This window comes from Lampris incognitus, chromosome 7 (genome assembly GCF_029633865.1).
Source record: "Lampris incognitus isolate fLamInc1 chromosome 7, fLamInc1.hap2, whole genome shotgun sequence".
Taxonomy (NCBI): Eukaryota; Metazoa; Chordata; class Actinopteri; order Lampriformes; family Lampridae; genus Lampris; species Lampris incognitus.
This window is the reverse complement of record NC_079217.1, coordinates 62,842,137-62,860,089: the sequence shown is the minus strand read 5'-3', so window position 1 is coordinate 62,860,089 and position 17,953 is coordinate 62,842,137. Positions and strand designations below refer to the sequence as shown.

Sequence of the window (17,953 nt, the reverse complement as noted above, 5' to 3'; positions counted from 1 at the left end):
CTCAGCCTTAAGAGATGGGGTGAGGAGCTCGGAGTAGAGCCGCTGCTCGTTCGCATCGAATTGAGCCAGTTGAGGTGGTTCAGGCATATGATTAGGATGCCTCCTGGGCGCCTTCCTTTGGTGGTTTACCGGGCACGGCCAACTGGGGGAAGACCCCGGGTAGACCCAGAACTTGCTGGAGGGACTACATGTCTAATCTGGCCTGGGAACGTCTTGGGATCCCCCCAGGAGGAGCTGGAGGGCGTTGCTGGGGAGAGGGACATCTGGAGTGCCCTACTTAGCTTGTTGACACCGCAACCCAATCCCGGAGAAGCGGCTGAAGATGAATGAATGAATGAATAAAAGGCACCCCCTTTTTGTTTTCACTCAGGAATGTAGGAGTTTTACCTGGTTGGGTTGTTGAAAAGTATTAAAATCCACATGTGCTGAAGGCTGATTAAATGTATGGAGGATATATCCGACCCTTTTTTTTGTGCCAAAAAATACCAAGTCGAAACTTGTAAGAATTAGGACTTAGAGATGACGATGCAACCTGTATTTTCTGTGGTCTTCACACAGGCTTAATACTGAGCAGGATAGGATGGATGATGGTGAGTTTTACATTTATGTGCTGTTGTATTAAGGAAGCAGAGGGAGGTCAGAATGACGGTCAGCAGGCAGGACCTAGTAGTAGCAAAGAGGGGAGTAACAAAGGAGACTTCACTTAAAGATGCATGCCATGATACCAGATATTTAGGTCAATAGTACTTTGCTGCGCTGAAGACAAGTAAAAGCCTGGAAACTACATCTTGCCTCTGAAGTTCATTGGATGTGTTAGCTGTCTGTCTAGTTGAGCGAACGAGCGTGAACTGAGGACAGAACAGTAACCTACTGTTCTCACCTAATATGCTAGGACTTTTAATAAAGTGTTGGCTACTGATAGTAAAGAAAGTGATGGCACAGCACTGTGTAGGTCTGTGTGTGAGCAGAAATGATGGCCTGCTGTTGTGTGTGTGTGTGTGTGTGGGGGGGGGGTCTGACTTGCTGGCAGTTTTGCTCGACAATACTTTTTTGGTGACCCCTGACTACAAAAGTTGTTGTGTGGTACGTGCCCCATGAGCTGGTGTAATGGATTTGATTCATCATCAACAACAGACTGCAAACAAGATGGCAGGCCCTGCCATTGTCAACAACAGCAACAATGTAACATTTCAGCACCTTTCTACTGGCTTCAAACAATGTCCCAATTTACAGGGAGCTAATCTCCCAGTTTGGAAAACATACCTAAGAAAATGTTCACTTCTCTGACAGTGATATGGTGCACCTTCAAACCAATGCAAAAAAAAACAAAACACATAAAAGTGCTTCCTCTTGAAAAAAACAAGGTTTCTGATAAAACACTTTTTGAAAACGTAAATTTAACATGTCATATTACATGCCGTTACAAAAATAGATTATTTTCCCCGTTGGGATTGATACAGCGCAAACAAAACTTTCATTTAAGTGCATATGTTGTGCATTTAAACAAAGGTGCCTCTTGGATACAGAAATTATTTTGTCCCTACTTTGAATCCTTGAATATGTGTACAAAATCAAACATCTGCATGCATTATTGCATAGTCAACATCAAATTTTAGTTAATGTACAGGACGTGAGGTGCTTGCAATGCTGTCTTTAGTTTTTTTTTTTACAAATTTTTGGCAAGGAATACAAGCCTGTGTACTACCTCTGGATTGAGGCATGCCCTGTTGCATGTAACAATGCCACCCCCCCACACTAAAAACCCTCTCTGACGGGGCACGTGTAGCAGGGATAGAAAGGTATTTCTACTGAGCCTTGGGACGTTTGCTTCGTGGCGCTTCCACCACCGAAGTGGATCAGTGTCTGGATCTGCCTCAGGGGTCAACAGGTAGGTTGCCGGCTCGGTCTCTCTATTTTCCCTGCTTCTGACTGGTGGGGAGATGGCAGTGGCACATTCTTCTCGAAGAAGGAAGCTCAAGTCGTTTTCTTATTCGGTGGAGGCTGTGCGTCTTGACACGCCTGCCCAGCTGGACCAGGCTGCTGTGGTGTACTTTTTCCAGCAGGCACAGGCTGAGACATCAGCGCAGTGACGGCCCTTTTTTTGACTCGTTCCACCTTGCCGGGGTCAATGTAGGTTGTTCGGAACCTGGGGTCCATCAGGGAGGACATGGCTAAGAGTTTGTCCGTCACAGGGTTGCTGTATTTGTCATCAAGGTACCGAAGAATGTTTGTTTGTATAGTTTCAGTGAGCTCGGTGTCTTCCTCCTCCGGCTGTAGGAGACTGGTTTTGAAAAAATGGAGCACCGGTTTAATGTAGGAAACGCTAACATAAGCCTCCCCGGACAGGGCCTCAGTAAGGTCTTGGAGTGGTTTGACAGCTTAATTTATGGACTCGAAAACATCAATGTCTTGCCAAGTGGGCACAAGATGCCTTGTCTGAGCCCAGCACACGGGCTATGGCCTTCTCCTGTTCCAGAAATCTCTGTATCATTTTTTGTCGTGAACCCCATCTGGTCTGGGACTCGGTTATTAGCTGATGAGGGGGTAGACCAAGCTCAGTCTGTACTTCACCCATCTCTCTTCTTTGTTTCCAGCTATAGGAAAAGGCAGCAACAGCCTATTTACAAACCCCAATGGCACGTTCAATCCGTGGGTCCGTCACACCATTCTCTGTATAGTAAATAAATAAAGAAAACACAAACAAAACTACATTCACACACTTATTCTTCAATATGTCACAAGTCTTTTTACACATTTCAACATTTCAGTGACGCAAACGAAAGACACACACAAACACAGGGCGTGTGTACCATTATGATGAATCATGCCTGTACATTTAGAGTAAATGCATTAAATTGATTAAAATGCATTAATCATGAATTATGCATGTGAGCATCATGCATTAAGGGGGCTTGTAGCACCCAATGATGTAATAATTTCCTGATACCGTAATAACGGATTGAAAATGTAATAAAACTCAATAATGTAATAAATGGTGAACAGTAAATGCAGTAACATGTCCTGACTGGTATTGTAATAACATTTTTACTGATAAAGTAATATCTTGTTACGTCACTGGGAATTAAATACATTTTCAGGTCGACCATTTTTTCCACATCACTTGAATGCATCATTTAGACTCCTACCTATAGCGTTGTGCAGTCTATGTCCAAAGCCCTGGAGACTGGGCCACTCGTTGTCTTTGAGAGCTTTGATTATGTCGGTGCCACTGCCTGTTGCCATGCAGATGAGTCGGTCTTCAGCAAGGTTGCAGGAGTTCAGAGCCTCTTCCAGCTCCTGGCCAATTATCTCTCTTTAGCGATCCTCAGGGAAACAGGCTGTTTGGAGACGGACGCTTCGCAGAGTCCAGTTGTTGTTGATAAAATGTACAGCCAAACTCACGTAGGGCCGCATGGTTCGGCTGGACCCTAAAAGTCTGTTGGGGTGGAGTAAAACGACCCCTCCTGCAGCTCTCTAGCCATCTTTTCCCATGTGCAGTTGTACAGGTGAGGCAAGGCAACTCCGGCAAACTACTTGCGGCTTGGTAGTGCATACTTGGGGTGGAGAGTTTTTAACATGTGGGTAAACCCCGGCTTCTCCACAGTGTACATGGGGACCATGTCTTTAGCCATATGCAGCGCGACTGCAACAGTAAGAGTTTTCCACCGCGTCCCTTTCTTGTCGTAAGGGACACAATGAGGACTCGGCTAATGTGGATTGTTTTTTAGCGGGTGTATGTGGGCTGCGGCCTTGTGAGCAACATTTCTCCCGCTCCGCCGCAGGCCTCTGCTTCAGGTGCTGAAATACATTCGTCGTGCTGCTGCCTCCTTTAGTTGCAACGGCTCTAGAGCAAACCCTGCAGTAGGTCGTGGTTTGTTCGCTGTCGGACGCCACAAAGCCAGACCAGTTCCACACCACCGAGGACACTGTGCCTTATTTGGGGACGAGCTCATCCTTGCTTGCTGCCATGTGCATTTGTGGAGAAGCGGGGGGGGGGGGGGGAGGCAGCGCAGTCTGACCTATGGGAGCTCAAGAGGAGCGCCGGCGGTGGAAGTTCATGAGAAAATCGATTTTCCTTCAAATTAAATCGCCCTTAATTACAAATTCGAATTGATCGATAAAATCGATTTATCGCCCCGGCCCTAACGCAAACTCATTAACACCCGAACCAGCACATCTACACCCTCATCACTGCACAAGCCTTTCTTTTCTCTCTGCCTCTCGTGCATACACACCCATACACAAGACACACACACGCCCACACACAACTACACAAAGCAATAGACTACATCTCAATTACACCTGCTGGGATCTGTATCTGCTTATAATGGCTTGCACTTTATAACAATTATTCTCTTGGGCAAACAGGCATTATACAACATCCCTGTTTCCCTGTCACTGTCGTTTTCTCTTTCCGCTTCTCGTTCTGTCATTCTCTCTCTTTCTGTCTCCCTCTCTCTCTCATAAACAATGTGCCCCCCCCCAACAACTACTACGATCAAGTTTAATTTGCAACAAAGTAGGAGCTAAATGCACGGAAAGGGGAATTTATGTAATTCCCATTATGGGAAGCTAATGTTCCTGCCTAACGGTGAAGAGACAGACCCCCCCCCCGTGGTCAATAATCTTGACAATAACACGTTTTGAAAAGTTATTTACGCCTATAGGATAAACCGGCATGTTCCCATCGACTTTGGATGAATCCCATGAAAAGTGTCTATTCTCAGCTCGCTTGTACAGGTCCGCACCGAAGCTGTCCAAAGATCTTTGTTTACCATCAATATCAGATCAATTAGACTTGTTCATAATACCGGCTGACACTTGTTTTACAGTGACTTAGGCGATCACAAGCACATTTACGTATCTTACCAAACAAGGGCTATTCAGCCTGTTAAGGATGGGGGCTAGATAATTACCCGGCTGAGGGGTTCATAGATTTTCAATTTCTCATTGTTTTTGATCTGGATGTAAAGACTCAAATAAAGAACGTGAAGAAACAAAATGTTGATTCAAACAGTTAAAAATGGCTGATTTATCAGTTAGAGTACATGAGTGTTTTACAGGCTGGCAACTCATTCGTGGTTACACCCCCAAATGAAGATTTTAGCACTATAAGCAATTCCGGAGCTGTTTAAAAAATCAGCCCGTCAGTATGGGATTTGGATTTTCTGGCCTTAGCACAGGCTACAAACACCATTGCCTTATAGTAGATTGGACAGCTGAGGGGGAAACCAAGGATTGTTTCAGGCTTTTACTCTAAATTTGCAGAGGGGAGCATATTTATTTATAATATTAGTAAAAGCATCATGAAAGTATTTCCAAGCCGGCTCTACATCATTGAGAGAGAGCTTGTTCCAGTCAAATGTCCACAAATCGTGGAGGAAAGCTTGCTCGCAGATTTTCTCAAAATCTCTGATTTTGGGAGATTAGCTTGTCTGACTGTAGCTACAACACAATGGTTCCTCATATCCACCCATCCATTATCCGAACCGCTTATCCTGCTCTCGGGGTGGCGGGGATGCTGGAGCCTATCCCAGCAGTCATTGGGCGGCAGGCGGGGAGACACCCTGGACAGGCTGCCAGGCCATCTCTCTCACTCACACTCACATCATTTGCAAAAATACCATTATCCGGATATTTATGAGGAGCATTTGTTAAAAGTAAACCAAGAAGAGAGGATTTCTCTGGGCATTTAATATTCAGAGTTGAGCTATTAGTTGTGCAAGATTAAATTAGTCGCAAGTAAATTTAAAACGGTCAGAGACAGAGGACAACCAGTTCCAGTTAAACTCTCCAGCAAGGAGACTCTCATTAAAATCTAAGGTTGATAGCTGATTACTCAACGATGATAAAGCCTCGCTGCCCACTGAGGAGGATCTATAACAATCTACAACGGTGATAAAGTGGCCCTGAAGGAGTTCCAATTTCAAGGCAAGAAATTTAAATTGTCTGCTGAGAGATACTGATGATAGGATAGTAGCGTGATTTGTTTTAAAAAATATACCTTTTCTGGGATGGTGACAATGAAAAAAACATTTTGTCTGTGATAGATTTGTTTAGCCAAGATTCAGGCAAGACAAGAATATTGGTATTAGGTGATTTTTGCCCAGATTTTCACTAGATCCAATTTAGGAGGCAAGACTTCTGACATTTAGGTGACTAATGCCAAGCCCAGATCTAGCTTTGAAATCACAAGGGGTATTTAAACATTTAAAATCTGGGCCAGGCTTAGGTTGACCATTTCCTGATAGCAGAAGCAAGAGAACAATAAAACATGTTGTTTTCACCGAGTCTCGAGTTGGCACTGCTTGATTATACCTGTCGCCCGGTCTACTTGGGGGGATAAGAGTTGAATGAAAACAACCAGCCATAAGGACTAAAAAGGTCAACAAAATAGGGTAGAGTCAAATCTTCAGTAATGTGGGCAACCCAGTTGGGGGAGCTCCTAAAAGATTGAAAAGCCCAGCTTGTGCCTTTTTGAGGGAATAAAAGATGAGGCACATTATGGTCTCCCCACCTTCCATGCCCCTCATGTGGATACAGTATAGTCAATAAAAGCAACAGAGGTGCTGAAGGAAACATGCTGATCGGCATGTAGCAAGAATATGGACGAAATCCAGGTCAGTGCAGTATTAATCCGATCTGAGTTTTTGGGCCTCCTGAGTCAGACGATGGCGCTGAGTGCCGTTTCACGTCAGCAGGAAATCAAGCCCAGCGAAGCAATGCTGTGCATAAAAGAATGATTTAAAAAAAGGATAAATGTTGAGGGGGCGTCGGGATGGCGTGGCGGTCTATTCCGTTGCCTACCAACATGGGGATTGCTGGCCGAGTCTTAAGGTGGAAAGCTGGATACTGGTTGCTGCACTAGCGCCTCCTCTGTTGGCCGGGGTGCCTGTTCAGGGAGGAGGGGGAACTAGGGAGAATAGTGTGATCTTCCCACGCACTACGTCCCCCTGGCGAAACTCCTCACTGTCAGGTGAAAAGAAGTGGCTGGTGACTCCACATGTATCAGAGGAGGCATGTGGTAGTCTGCAGCCCTCCCCGGTTCTGCAGAGGGGGTGGGGGCAGCGACCGGGACGGCTCGGAATAGTGGGGTAATTGGCCAGATACAATTGGGGAGAGAAAAGGGGGGGGGGGGTCCGGAAAAAAATCATGTCGAGGGAAAGCTAAAACAAGTCATGCGTGACTGCAAGTACTTCTCCTTAGCATTGGATGAGTACAGATGGATGTTAGCCAGCTTCTCATTTACACAAGAGCCACTGACAGTTTATTTGAAGTGCACAAAGAGTCACTGAAATTGGTGCCTTTGCATGACGCAATCAAGGGCAAGGATATCCAAAGGAGTTGAATCAAGTGCAACTGGACTGGTAACACCATTTTAAGGGTGTCAGACCCAAATTGTTCCGCAACATGTCTGTGAATGTTCTCATTCATCCAGGTCATGGTTATCCAAAGGATTACCAGTCCAGTTGCACTTGGTTCAACTCCTTTGGATAACCATGACCTGGATGAATGAGAACATTCACAGACAGTCAAGGGCGAGGATGTTTGCAATGCCGTTCAAGTGCTGTAAGTGAGCATGGGGGCTTTGACAAATTTTCAGCTGTTGTTACCGATGGTGCACCGTCACTGTGAGTAAGATGCACTGGATTCGCCGGGCTCCTCCAACAGAGCAGCATTGACTGTCCAATATTGCACTGCATCACACGTCAGGTGGGGAACGTTATTACTAGCTAGCTATTAATATATCGACTCGACTCCCAACTCAAGTTCGATGTGAACACATCCGATTGTCAAGCGTGGACGACAAAGAATTCACTTACTGCGGAAGCTTAACTCCTTTAATGTCTGTAACACCATCTCATGTATTTTCTACCGGTCATTTATTGAAAGTCTTTTACCTTTTTCCTTTATTTGTTGGTTTAATGGGTTGACTGCGAAGGACCGTATGGTTAAGGTCTGCTCCAAGATAACCGGAGTCCAGCAGAGAGACTTGTGCTCCCTCTGGGAGAAACGTGGGGCCCAGAAAGCAAAGGGAATTATTAGCCGATCTGACCCACGTCCTGTCCAGTGAACTCACTGTAATGCCCTCAGGTCAGCGCTGTAAAGCGCCCCCTAGGAAAACCAATCGCTATTCTAAGTCCTTCGGTCCTTCTGCTTATCAGGCTGTTAAATGCTGAGAGTAGTCATTTTAAATGAATGCTTTAGTTTGTTTTAAACCACAATAGCTGGTTTATACCTCAGCTGTTTTTAGCATAGCTTGTGGGTCTGTACGTTCACTGAATGTTGTATTGGAACGTAACGTGCGATGCATCTTAGCATGCTTCATTTATTTATTTCTATTTAATTCTTTTAACGTGAATTTTCATCCTTCGCCTGGTCCTCGTGTAAGTCTGCATGCATGGCCACACGAGAGTGACAGTGTGCATCTCTTGCCCATGTACTGATCTGTCTGTTGTCTCCGATTGCCACTTGTCTACGAGTTTGTGTATGGTCTGGGTAAGTTGTGGAACTTTCAAGCAAAGCGCAATGAGAGAGGAATTTCATTTTGGAGACTACTACCCGAGTCCCGCTTTCCACTCCTCAGGGGTTTTGCACTCTCGATGGCCAGCGTGTTTGGGAGCACTTCCATCTGCGAGAGCAGCTTCTCAACAACGAAGCACATCAAGTCAAAAGAGCGAAACAGGCTGACAGATGAAACTCTGTTCCAGCTCACGCAGTTTGGATGCACAAACACCGAGAGGGACATTCAGCCTATTGTACGCCAGCAGGAGAGGCCACGCGCGTCTCATGAAGACAGAACTTCATGCTGGTCCACCTGTGGGTGAGTTTCAATGGCTTTCAATGATGTGTGTGTGTGAATGGGTGAATGTGAGGCGTACATTGTAAAAAAGCGCTTTGAGTGGTGGGTAGACTAGAAAAGCACAATATAAAATGCAGTCCATTTACCATTTTACCATTCTGAGCTAAATTCATGTTAATTTGAAACGTCATGGAATGGGAGGGCAGAGTAGAAATGCACTACAAACATGACTATTAGCTGTTGCACTTAGTGTGAATGTACCATTATTGAATGATGATTTTTGAGATCCCATTGCACTGAAATAATGACATCACTCAGGAATGTGGACATTTTGTTTCTGTGTTAGACTCACTAAATAGAAATGCTGGCATAATAAACTTTGATTACCGGTATATATTTTATTCTTTTCATTAAATTAGTAGCTATAATTGGTTAATTGAGTGATGGGGTTACAGTATCCCACTAGTGGAAGTGCATGGTCACAATCTGGCCCTCCGGTAGTGGAGATAAAAATTTTGTGGCCCTCTCTATCATCAAATTTGCCCATCTGGTCTAAACAGACGGAGTGAAGCAGGTCCTCCAGAATTGCCGATAATGTAAGCCAAACATCACATAACATCCAAGTACACAGCATGATGAATGGGTTCCTTTATTTATACTGGCATTGTACAACGAAGGGTGATTTCTAGAGACGCAACTAGCCCCAGCATGTTTCCTGTATACAGAACTAGACTCAGCCAGACTGACTACTATCAGATTTACCGATCAACACAGCAGTTTAAACTAAACAGGGGTAAAGTGGTGGTATTATCCGAACAACTTGCAAAATTGACTGGTATTTTTCAGTCTAGACTGCATGTCCAGACCTGGCTGGTAAAGGAAGTGCAGGGTCTACCAACGTGAAGCTCTTTGACATAATAAAAGACAGCGGTACTCAGGACGTATTCGGCTGTTCACTGCAACCACCACCACCACCACTAATAATAGCCGTGTTGCATCTTCACAGCTCATCAGGGCACATCCTGTAATGATAACAGACATAAAAACAAAGAGTCACTTAGACAATTGACACCAACATGATCTCTTAGAAATCTGTGAAATGACCACGACCTCGTAACACCGCATTGTGTGGTCATTTCACGGATTTCTAAGAGATCAGGCTGTTTATTACAGTAAAATCATTGATTCATTTCATTTTCCATTTCTATTTAATTTCTTTTCATTGTCAATCTCATTTTACTAGTCCCAAAAGGGGATAGCACTAAAGATATTGTGTAGCTAGCTAGCTTACTAGAATGGGAGCAAGGTAACGTTAGCTATGTAAAGGTAGCTAGCTAGCTAGCTTACTAGAAAGGGAGCAAGGTAACGTTAGCTATGTAAAGGTAGCTAGCTAGCTAGCTTACTAGAATGGGGGCAAGGTAACGTTAGCTATGTAAAGGTAGCTAGCTAGCTAGCTTACTAGAATAGTACCTAGGACGGTTGCTAGCTAGCTTACTAGAATGTTAGCTAGCTAGCTAACGATTGCTAGTTTCATGGAATGGTAGCTAGGGTTTTGTCTGAGTCATCTACCAGAAAATATCTCTAAACTGACCCATTTTCCTTTATTCTTTATCACCTCTTTACCTACCTGCCAAACGCTCTGTCACAACTGTCAATGTCACTTGTCTTGTAGCTGCGGTACAGCGGCATCTAGTGGTGATGATTAGTAGCAACGGGCAAATTTGGAGTGGCCCAATACCCAGTTTTGTTCCCCAATATATTTATCAACATACTGTATGTAGCAAATTTGGTACTTTTATCACGTCAATAATGTTTTGAAATGTGAATAATGTCTCAAAAGTGACTGGGAACTTAGTTTTTTTCAACATGCATTAGTGACATCCGATATATAAAATGGTATATCTCTGGTTCTATTTGGACTATAATATTGGTATCTCTGGAAAGGTAACATTCTCTCCTCTGTCTTGTCATAATGGCTGATATGAAATTTAGGGAGGCCATAGCCCCGCTAAAGGCGATCTAATAACGTCCATGCCTGCTATGGCCACTACGGGGTTAATTTTCAGGGGCTCCATATCCAGATTTCTTCTAAATATATTAAGCTACATATGTACCAAGTTTGGTGCTTTTATCACAAAATGCACAATCCTTATGAATATTGGAGCTAAGCTGCCCCACTAAAAGTTAATCTGAGTGATCCCCTTTATCTTATGATGAAACACTTCTAGCATGATGGGAGAGGTCTCTTCCAGGATGACAATGCCCCCATCCACAGGACACGAGGGGTCACTGAATGAGTATGAAAATGATGTGAATCACACACTTACGGCTTTCACAGTCACCAAATTGCAACCCGATTGAACACTTATGTGCTGTCGATAGAAACAGACAACAAGGGGAGGAGAGGGCAACTGCAAGGGACGAGTATGCTGTGATCTCATGAGAACATGAAGAGAGAACACCCAGCTGCAAGATGTAAATACTGATGATCTGCTCCGTCTCAGATAAAAAAAACAACAAACTACTAGTTACAAATAAAATGAGAATCATCCGCTCCAAATTATATTGGTCATCCCGTGGAACTTTACACCATATATGTCAGAGTGGAGGGCCTTGATTGAATGTATTGATCGTTACCACAACCAGCACATGACGGAGGACGACGGCAACAAATCGGCTAAGAGGAAGACGGCAGACTCATCCACCGACACAGACGACCTACTGAACACCGATGTAGTCCATCCAGCGGGTAACCACATAGGAATTCGACCGCGGTCCATTATTATTGCCAAATTTGAACATTTCAAGCAAAAGGATATGGTCAAGGGAAGAGGACGGGAGTTGAAGGGAACCAGGTCTGGACTTAACAACCAATTCCCCTGGGAGATCAACGAGAGATGGAAGGTCTTGTACCCCATCCAGAAAGAGAACAGGCAGAAGGGTAAACGCCGGGTATCATTGGTAGCAGACAATACAACATAGACGGTCAATTATTACGTGATACCTCCATACACCCTGGTTATTTTGAGTGCTATGATAAGTGACAGAAAAATAACTGCCAGAAAACAAAATGATGTTAAAAATGGGATTCCCAGACAAAGACACTCGCTCACATTTTATACTCAATACCACGGACGATTACTCACACACCATTTGGCTCTTCCCACCTATTCAAACATTTTGGACCGACACAATGAATAAACTATCCTCTCTCCAGGGTCACGGCATTCCAGTTTGCCCATGGGTTTGTCTTCTTGGAGATCTCTCCTCGGTAGAAACACCACCCAAACTTCAGCGACCCATTTTGACGGCCTTAACACTTGCCAAGAAAACAGTTCTACTCAACTGGAAAAGTAGAAAAAAAAATCTCACCACACCCCAAAAAAAGAACACATGAGAGTTTTTGAGCCAAAGTGTTAGACAGGGCGCTCCACCTCCATCATCAAAACACCAAACGGGGGTATGTTTTTGGGGAGAACGGTGTTCCATCCTTACGGTAGAGTTCAGAGACTTGTAAAATCTATGACAAGGCGCATTGGAGCTGTTCTGGTGGCTTGTGGTGGCCTAACACTGAACTATGGGCTGCATGGATGGTTTTTCTTATCAATGTCAGCGCTCTGTATTTACAACAGGTTGATTCTGAATGAGATCCTATCACAAATGTGGGCCAGACTAGCTCTGGACATGGTCTGTGTACGTTTAAACCCCACATTATTAAACGTTTCTTCCTTATCCAGAAAAGAAATCCTGATCACACGTTAATACCGGTTCTAAATGTGGTCTTTGGAGATAACAGTTGTTTTTGGAAACAGCTCCATACGTCTTGAAATATTCACTGATGAATATCAAGTAGAAAATTTAATCTAAAATCGATATAAAGTATTTTAGAATGAAGACTTCCATTTGCTAACAGGCTTAATGGCTTTGTAGATTTCTTTTTTTTACCTTTGATCACGGGCAAATATTTAACAAAATGTACACAGCGGAGTTACCTTCCAGCTAAAACAGAGTGTATCTAATGAGTTTAAATAATTTGCTTGGATTTAAGGAAGTGCGGGTGTTGGTCTGTACAAAATTTAAATGGAGATTCAAAGAATCTAATCCAGCATGCAAGACTTTGGGCGGTTATGAAATCACATCGAATATCAATGAAATTCATTAGTGTTCATTCAAATGGATAGCAAACTTAAGAGGACACATCCATGATACATTTCATTTGTATATCCACCCATCCATTCATCCATTCATCCATCCATCCATCCATCCAGGCCATGACCCCATTGGATTTCATGAAGCAGAAAGCAATGATGTAGACTCACAAAAACATCAACCGCCACCCATCGTTGCATGAATCCATCCATCCATGGCTATGAGGAATTTAATGATGATAAGTACTTACGGAGACATCAGATAAACCATCCATCATCCATCGATCCATTCATTCATTCATTCATTATCCCAACCAATGGATTCCATTAGTTAGACAGTTATGGTAGCCTCAAGGAAAAAGAATGTCCATCCATCCATCCATCCGTCCACCCACCCATCCATCCAGATGATGACCTAATTGGATTCCATGAGTCAGAAAGTGATGATGTAGACTTACATAACCATTAACATCCACGCATCAGTCCATCCATCCATCCATCATTAACATCCATCCATCCACTCCCTCCCACCACCTCACCTGTGAGGTGATGACCTCTATAGAGGCCATGAAGCGGTCGGCTATGATGGACACACCCAGGAACATGTACATGAGCGACAGAAAGTAGACGATGGCCCGGGCCACCTGGTAACCAAGGCCAGGGTTCAAGGGCTGCCAGACGGGCAGCAGGATCCCCGGCTTGCACACTGTCTCATCCTCGCATTTCCCGCTGATGCCCAGTGCTGTGCTGTTACCATAGGATGCAGGGGAGGGGGGATGGGAGGCGGAAAATATGGAGGGGGAGACCCCTCGTGGGTCCAGGCCGCCGTCCATCTCACCAGCGTCACTGCGTTGGGATTCTGGTTGGCATGGGGGGAGAAGGGGGAGGAGGAACAGGAGGGAGAGGAGTACGGAGGGGGTGGGCGAGGCGGTGGGAGGCATGTCAGGGCTTTTTTATGGAGCGTGCGTTGGAAAGGAAGGTGGAGGTAGGTGAAGAGGAGGGGGGAGGTTAAGGTTCAAGTGGAGGGGGGGGAGCTGGGTAGAAGTGGGAACGGTGTGACTGGCTCACCTGGAGAGAGAGAGGAAGAGAGGGAGAGAGAGACAGAGCGAGACAAGAGTGGTTAGTTATCAAATTAATTATCTGATTTACCGTCCGATAAACTTTTGCCTGTTTCATCCAGTGTGTTACATCACATTACTGCCAATTCTACTACCAAAACCAAATACAGCGGTGAATAAAAGAACAATGTTACTGCGTCTGCTTTGCAACCCCCCAATAACTTTATTGACTTCGGACCTACGTATTCTTCAAAATTCAAATTTGAATAAACCAAGCTGGAATTCAGAAACGCATAGCAAGCAGGTTGCTTGCTATGGTGGTCATCTAAACCGTCAGTTAAATGCCTGATTTATTGTTTTTCTTTCACCATAAAATGAACGTTAACTGACGAGTTAGTCGAGTTTGCATTGTGCAACACAACTTGCATTGAATCTGAACTATACAGCGCAGCAGGAACTGAGTTTGAAATCTATAGTCGCTGAATTAACTTAAGAGTCGGTGGGAAAGGGTAGGGAAAGATAAGTGTGTACGTCCTCCTACTCCTTTACCAACATGTAACAAATAATCTGATGTGCATGGAGATTTGTTTGCTTTGTTTGCGCCATTGACTTAAGACCAGGTTTTTGTTGGTCAGTAACACAATCCCCTTCCGCTGCCTCAAGACCGCAACGCATCAACAATGTGCCTGACCACACCTCATTTTAAGACCAATACGCCCATGGGCGCTCAAATGGGTGCAAGTAGTACATTTGCTAGGTAAACAACACGGGCACTGGCCGGGGAAATGACAACTGCGTCGGTCTAAAACTAGTAGAGACTCGCATTAGCGTCAATTTGTGCCAGGTGTAAGACAGAGCCCACAGTGTCTGCTCCTTGTCAGAGATTCTACAAGTCTCTGAAGTCTACTGGATGGAAGGAACGCTATTCTTCCAAAAGATAGTCCCTCATTTGGTGTTTTGGTAATGGTGGCGGACAGCCCTGTCCCCCATGTTTGTCCAAAATGTCCCATATACACTCACTGGCCACTTTATTAGGTACACCTTGCTAGTACCGGGTTGGACCCCCTTTTGCCTTCAGAACTGCCTTAATCCTTCGTGGCATAGATTCAACAAGGTACTGGAAACATTCCTCAGAGAGTTTGGTCCATATTGACATGATAGCATCACGCAGTTGCTGCAGATTTTTCGGCTGCACATCCATGATGCGAATCTCCCGGTCCACCACATCCCAAAGGTGTTCACTTGGGTTGAGATCTGGTGACTGTGAAGGCCATAGCACATATGATTTACATCATTTTCACCCTCATCAAACCATTCAGCGACCCCTCGTGCCCCGTGGATGGGGGCATTGTCATCCTGGAAGAGACCACTCCCATCAGGATAGGAATGTCTCATCACAGGATGAGGGCGGTCACTCAGAACAACTTTGTATTGATTTGCAGGGAACATCCCCTCTAAGGGGACAAGTGGACCCAAACCATGCCAGGAAAATGCCCCCCCCCCACGGTATAACAAAGCCTCCGGACCTCCTCACTGTTGGGGTCAAGCATTCAGGCTTTCCCTTTAATTTGTCGCCCATCTGTATGTATATGTATATAAAGGAATAAAAACCTATGCGGAGCTGGCCACGCTACTGTTGGACAGGTAAGCAGCACTGTCGTTAAATAAATACTGTTGTGTGACGATATAAATGTTAAACAGTGTTATACCTTATGATCATTCTTCGACTGACATTTCTGTGAGACCTCTGCATTAGGTAGCTCGTGGAATTTGTGAAAGACTGTTTGCGTTAAGCTGGGCAGACACTGCATGATTTACTATGTAATACTGCAGACGGGGTTAACTCCAGGGTTGGGTCAGACTACTTTGAAATGTAGTCAGCCACTGAATACAAATTACATGGACATTTTTGTAATTAGTAACCTTATCCATTGGATTACAAAAAATGTAATCTAATCTGAATACTTTTGGGATTACTTTTAAAATATTAAAATATTACACCTTATACTAAGAAAAAAAACAGTTCCACATATGTTCGCTTTAAATATTTCAAAACATTTTCAATGCAAATAAAACTGGGGCATCTGGGTAGTGTAGTGGTCTATTTCGACCAGCACGGGGATCGCCAGTTCAAATCCCCGTGTCACCTCCAGCTTGGTCGGGTGTCCCTACAGACACAACTGGCCGTGTCTGCAGCTGGGAAGCCGGATGTGGGTATGTGTCCTGGTCGCTGCACTAGCGCCTCCTCTGGTCAGTCGGGGCGCCTGTTTGGGGGGGGGGACTGGGGGGGAATAGCGTGTGCCTCCCACGCGCTACGTCCCCCTGGTGAAACTCCTCACTGTCAGGTGAAAAGAAGCAGCTGGCAACTCCGCATGTATCAGAGGAGGCATGTGGTAGTCTGCAGCCCTCCCCAGATCAGCAGAGGAGGTGGAGCAGCGACCAGGACGGCTCCGAAGAGTGGGGTGATTGGCCGGATACAATTGGGAAGAAAAAAAAGGGGGGGTGTAAAATAAAATGCATTCTGCTTATTCAGCATTTACAATTGGTCAAATCAGATTACTCTTACAAAAACAGTACTGGCGCAAACTCCAGGTGATAGACAGTCACCATCAAAGATATGCATGTTAGAGTTAATACTTCTGCCTGTGCCCCTGACTAGGGCAGTGTTTCTCAGTCGGGGGTCCGCGGACCCCTAGTGGTCCACGACGCACTATTTACATTCAACGAGCTTTTAGACCCTGTGCGATCCAGCCTGCAGAAAATCAGTGAAACCTTCACAGGGGACACATCTGTCAAAGCCACTCAGCTCTTTAATTCAACTGACAATGCAGAATTAATGCTGTCCATGAATGTGAGTGAGAAGATGCTTGCAGAAACCTACCACCTGTCCACCTTCCTTCAGAAGGAAAATTGTGACTTGGTGAGTTGCGTTTCAGCTGCTGATGCTGTTATTAAGCAGGTAGATGAGATGAGGGCTAACTCCGAGATGGAGTTCAGGCAGATTTTCCAAAAGACCTCTTCCCAAGCAGCCAAGTATGGGGTTGAATTTCGACCACGAAGAGGCATGGACTGCAATGAGGATCCATTGAAGGCCTGTGAAAATCACTACCGGCAAAAGCTTTTCATAGTCATGCTTGACTTTTATTCGTCACAGATGAAGGAACGCTTCAGCAAACACAGAAATGTGATCTCCAACCTCTGCTCCTTACTGCCATCTCTGGAAGTTGTAAAGTCAGAAATTGACACCTGGCGGGATAAATGGACAGATGCAACTTATGTTCCACAAAATGCCATTGAGGCATTAAATGCCTGTAACAGTGAGTTGTTTCCAAGCATCTTCAAGCTTCTCCGCGTTTTGACCACGCTTCCTGTCACCAGTGCCCATGTCGAGAGAAGTTTTTCCCGTCTGGGAAGGATCAAGGACAAAATGCGCAGTACAATGACGGAAAGACGGCTTAATGGACTGACATTGCTCTCGGAGCACAGAGACATTGTGGTGACGCCGGAAGAGGTACTGGACATCTTTTGCAGACAAAAAAGACGATTGGACCTGCTTTTATAAGGTAAGACCCACTTTTATTTATTAATGCATTGATGATTATCTATGGGCCATTAATACGTTGACATTTACCGTACGGTTGGGTATTAGGCTATAGTATACTGTGTGGGAATTTTATTTACCGGTAGCTTTCGGCAGTGTTGCCCGACCCCCCCCCCTAAATATGTTTCTGGCTACGGGCCTGCCTGAGGCCGGCAACACTTGGCTGGGCCTTCCCTCCTCTCCGCCATCTAGTCGAGCGAACCTGCCAACTCTCCCGCTCTGACGTCACGCAGCCGCCGCGCTCACGGCCGGGACTCTTAAAGGGACTGTGTGCCTATTAACGCTGAATCAACCGACTGCTGGGCTACACGCACACGGAAAACTCTGGAAAACTGAACAATTT

General features: G+C 44.9%; 1 protein-coding gene across 1 annotated transcript in view; it reads right to left on the bottom strand.

The window, feature by feature from the left end:
- Positions 1 to 13,892, bottom strand: part of slc8a2b (solute carrier family 8 member 2b) — a 91,063-nt gene extending 77,171 nt beyond the window's left edge. Inside the window, exon 1 of the mRNA XM_056282915.1 lies at positions 13,491 to 13,892. Coding sequence (XP_056138890.1) covers positions 13,491 to 13,892 — 402 coding nt within the window. The remainder of the gene's footprint in view (positions 1 to 13,490) is intronic.
- Between the last annotated feature and the right edge of the window lie 4,061 nt (positions 13,893 to 17,953).